General features: G+C 32.0%; 1 protein-coding gene across 1 annotated transcript; it reads right to left on the bottom strand.

The window, feature by feature from the left end:
* Nucleotides 1–578: 578 nt before the first annotated feature.
* Nucleotides 579–2546, bottom strand: LOC122043610 (zinc finger BED domain-containing protein RICESLEEPER 2-like). The gene is made up of 8 exons (XM_042604220.1): nt 2492–2546; nt 2252–2383; nt 1636–2110; nt 1314–1569; nt 1184–1219; nt 1003–1075; nt 772–891; nt 579–691 (listed from the first exon to the last, which is right to left on the bottom strand). Exons 1-8 carry the CDS (start codon nt 2544–2546, stop codon nt 579–581), a joined length of 1260 nt encoding a protein of 419 aa, XP_042460154.1.
* Between the last annotated feature and the right edge of the window lie 1656 nt (nt 2547–4202).

Genomic DNA, 4202 nt, shown 5'->3' with positions numbered 1-4202 from the left:
ATTTATCTACACAAATTGTAAATCCATATCATAAATAATAAACCATAATGACATTGCAATCAATAGCACATCTCTATATTTAGGATTAAGCAAATTAAATGCAAATCACAGTCCAAACTCTAAACTCCAAATATTACTATTAATTATAATTATAAATCAAATCACAGTCCAAACTCCAAATTATAATATCAAATCACAAATGATAGTCAAATCCGTAAATAATGTAAACCATTAAAATTACAAACTAAAAATATCTTTAAGAAATCACTATCCAAACTCCAAATGTCACTGTCAAATATAAAGTTTCCATAATTTGGACGTTCATCAACTTTTTAGATAACAAAATATCCAAAATATTTTGATAAGGCGAAGAGCCTTTGAGTAGAAGAGGATCAACAATTCAACATTAAACCTCTGAACAAAATGTACTCCTCTATCCATTGTGGCAATTCAAAGTAGAAAAGTTAATTATCCAAAATGAACAACATTACAACATAAAATTCTGGACAAAAAATTTTTATGAAATAAACTTATGATGCAAATATTAATGAAAATACATTGACTCACCAATTATCTAATTACCCAATATTTAAATTTGCACCTTCCATCAAACCAGATTTTGCTTCACCTTTGTTGAGGTCCAAAGCCATAATGTTTTGACTTACATCTTCCAATTTGACCAGAGATATATCTATACGAAAAAGAAAGGAAAAAATTACAATACAAAATAAAACTTTAGATTTACAAAAATTAAAACTTTGGAAAATTTACCGTTTTCTCCAAAGAGCCAATCTCTTCTACATATTAACGCTTCAACAACTTGTGGAGACATTGAACTATGATATTGGTCAAGAATTCTACCACCAAGATTAAAAGCCAATTCAGATGCAACTATTGAAATTAAAACAACAAGAACATCCCTAGCTAATTTAGCTAACTATGGATATCTGAATTGTTGAGATCTCCAAAACTCAAGTACATTAATTGAAGATATTCTTTTACTTCTTGGTTCATCTAAATACATCTCTAATTGACTTTTTTTAGCATTGGCAGCAAACTCAAAATCCTCAAATTCCTAGCATATTAAGACAATAAAATATTATATTTGATAAAAATAATTCAAAACAATCAAAATGTTCATCATTCTAAAATTACCATTAACATTAAAAACTTAATATCATACCTTGAAAGCATTTGAAGATTCTTTACTAATATCATCCTGAAATGTAAGAGCGTTAACCTCTTTACTTCCTTGAGAATGCGAAGATGATGCTGGACTAGTATTTGAATCTTTCATATACTCACCCTCTAACTTTCATTAATTCTTGAGACCCAGAACCATAGAGCTTTCCATAACTAAATCCAACAAATCGAAACTTGTACCGTGGATCAAATATCACAGCAATGGCAAATAAAACATTGAATTCACACCAATATTTGTTGAATTTGACAAACATTTGATCAGCTATCTTCTTCATATACAAATCTTGACTAGATGACTCTTCATGTAACTTCAACTGGATTACAAAAACATGAGGAGAATACAAGTTTGATGTTGGATAACGAGATCTAGAATATCCACAATTGCATTATGAAAAGTTTCAAGAAATCTGCATATTTTTTTTAACTTTTTACCGCTCTTCTGCAATTAGACAACTTTGAAAATTAGAATCACTCAATTGAAGATGGCAAAAAGCAAGACGATAGTAAAGAGCACTAGAAAGCATCATATATGTAGAATTCCATCTAGTCGGAACATCTTGTATTAATGCTCTTTTAGAATCTATAGAAGTTTGGGAAACACAATTCTTGAACTTTTCCTTTCTTCGTTGAGAACCCTTAACATATTTCACAAATTCTCTAATCCTATCCACGACAATGTCAATCTCTTTCAAACCATCTTGTACAATCAAATTGAGAATATGTGCATAATATCGAACATGAAACAAAGTGCCATCAAAACTCAAAGCATTCTTTAACCTAAGCTGAGTTTTAAGTATTTCAACACAAACATCATTCACACTAACATTATCCAAAGTGATAGAAAACAACTTCTTTTCAATACCCCAATCATAAGCCAAACTATAAATTGTTTCAGCCAAAGCAACCCCTACATATGAAGGAGGAATATAAGAAAAATTCAAAATTCTTTTTTACAACACCCAATTCTTGTTTACATAATGTGCAATCAAACTCATGTGCCCATCAATCGCAATAGAAGTCCATGCATCAGAGGTTAAACATATTCTACCAGGGCATGCAAGTAACTCAGTACGTAGTTTACCAAATTTAGCACCATAAATCTTCTTAATGTCAGACTTTATAGTGTTTCTGGAGAAATAACAAACTCTCAATTCAAAGTACTTAAAGATATTCCACATTCCTTCATATTCAACAAAAGAAAACGGCAAATTATGTCTTAAAATTGCATGCACCACCAAATCCCTAAATTTATCTTGACTAAAGATTGTTCTTGTGGTTAAGCACGAACCTTCATCCATAGCAATTATGTACTGTCTAATGTCTTTGACATCGATGGTCGCCATGTCGGGTCATCAATGTTCTTGTGGTTAAGCACGAACCTTCGTCGCCTCGTGGCTTTGACATCGATGGTCGCCATGTCGGGTCATCAATGTCGAGGGCGTTGATGCATTTGGGGTCAACGTCTAGGGTTGTCACGTTGGGGACTCAGGGCTAGGTCATCGCAGGGTTGGAGCATCGCCCATCGATGCAATTCTCTGAGGAAGGGTGAAGAACTGAAGAAGAATCGAAGATTGGAAGATGAAAAGGAGTTCGATTTTTAGAAACAAGAATTCAGCTGTTGCGTCGATCGTCGATTGGAAGATGATTAGTAAAATACATGTATATGGGGGTAGGGTTTTTAACTTTTTTAAATTTACAATTTTAGTTTAAATTTATAATCATTTATAAACGGATTTGTGGGTTGTAATTGGGTCACTTCAGGTTGACCAAAACTCCAACTTGTTTATTAATCGGGTTAATTAGGTCGACCCAATTTTAACCCGAACCTGAAACTACCTGACCCTAACTTGATTTTTTTCGTGTTTCATTCAGGTCATGTTTTCGTGTTGGATCAAAAATTGTCACCCCTACTCTAATATACACATGTGTTAACTTAATATCTTATATTCATGACTTGTGATATTAAGTCATCAATTGACCTACATACTAGTCTCAACATATAATATTGTCCTTGTATATTAATGTTTGACTAGGAATAATTAAGATTAGTTTTTCAAATATATATATATAGTCTCCCCCTATCAATTTAACTAATTGATATGTTATAGACTAGAACATACTACCTTAGGATATTATTATACTTATTTATCTGGCACAAATTTGAAGTAAATATAATAACCATGACCTTTTCCTTTTATTAATGGAATATGATATAAAAGTTTCCTTATCAATCATCTCATAATTAACTCTAAGGGCTAATATTTACACAAACCACATGAGTCTAAGTATAATGAGACTCTCTATTTCAGTACCAATAAAGGGCTTGATAACTAAAGGGGAAGATACTAGGAGTTTTCTTACCCAATTAGCAGACCATTTCATGGCAAACGAAAAGGTTGACACTACCACACTTCTTTTAAAGTGTTGTGTCTATATGTGGTATAATGGCAAAGGAAACATATCATCATGAAAATGTCGAATATCACCAAAAGAAAGTACTAAAACTTAAAATGTATGAGAGTATGTTAGTGCATTTTATCTTGATGTCTCTACTTGCATGATCATTACTTTTAAGATTTTATATAATACTTAAAAGAAAAAATGGGCATTTAATAAACTTATAGCTCAATGCATTCGAGAGGAGGAGAGACTAAGGTGTGAGACATCTGAGAATGTTCACCTAACAACCGATTCTCAATGTTCAAGCAAGAAATAAAAGAGGATTAATAATAAAGGAAAAGGAAAATAAACTGTAAATATTAGGGGTCATGACCATAAGGAGCATAACAAATAAGATAAGAATTTGACTTGTCAAATAAGCTAAGCTCCTTGGACGAACATCTTTCATGCGATCCTATATATCTGTCAAAGGTGAGTTAAATTATCTTGTCCCCTTCTATTACAAAACACAAAGAATCTGTCAATGCTAACCAATAACTTCACAACGATGCAGATTGGTAAAGAATGACAGAGGTTTGATTTTGATGAGTTTGATTTTG

This window comes from Zingiber officinale, chromosome 2A, assembly GCF_018446385.1.
Source record: "Zingiber officinale cultivar Zhangliang chromosome 2A, Zo_v1.1, whole genome shotgun sequence".
In the NCBI taxonomy this organism is placed as follows: Eukaryota; Viridiplantae; Streptophyta; class Magnoliopsida; order Zingiberales; family Zingiberaceae; genus Zingiber; species Zingiber officinale.
This window is presented reverse-complemented; position numbering and strand designations above follow the sequence as displayed.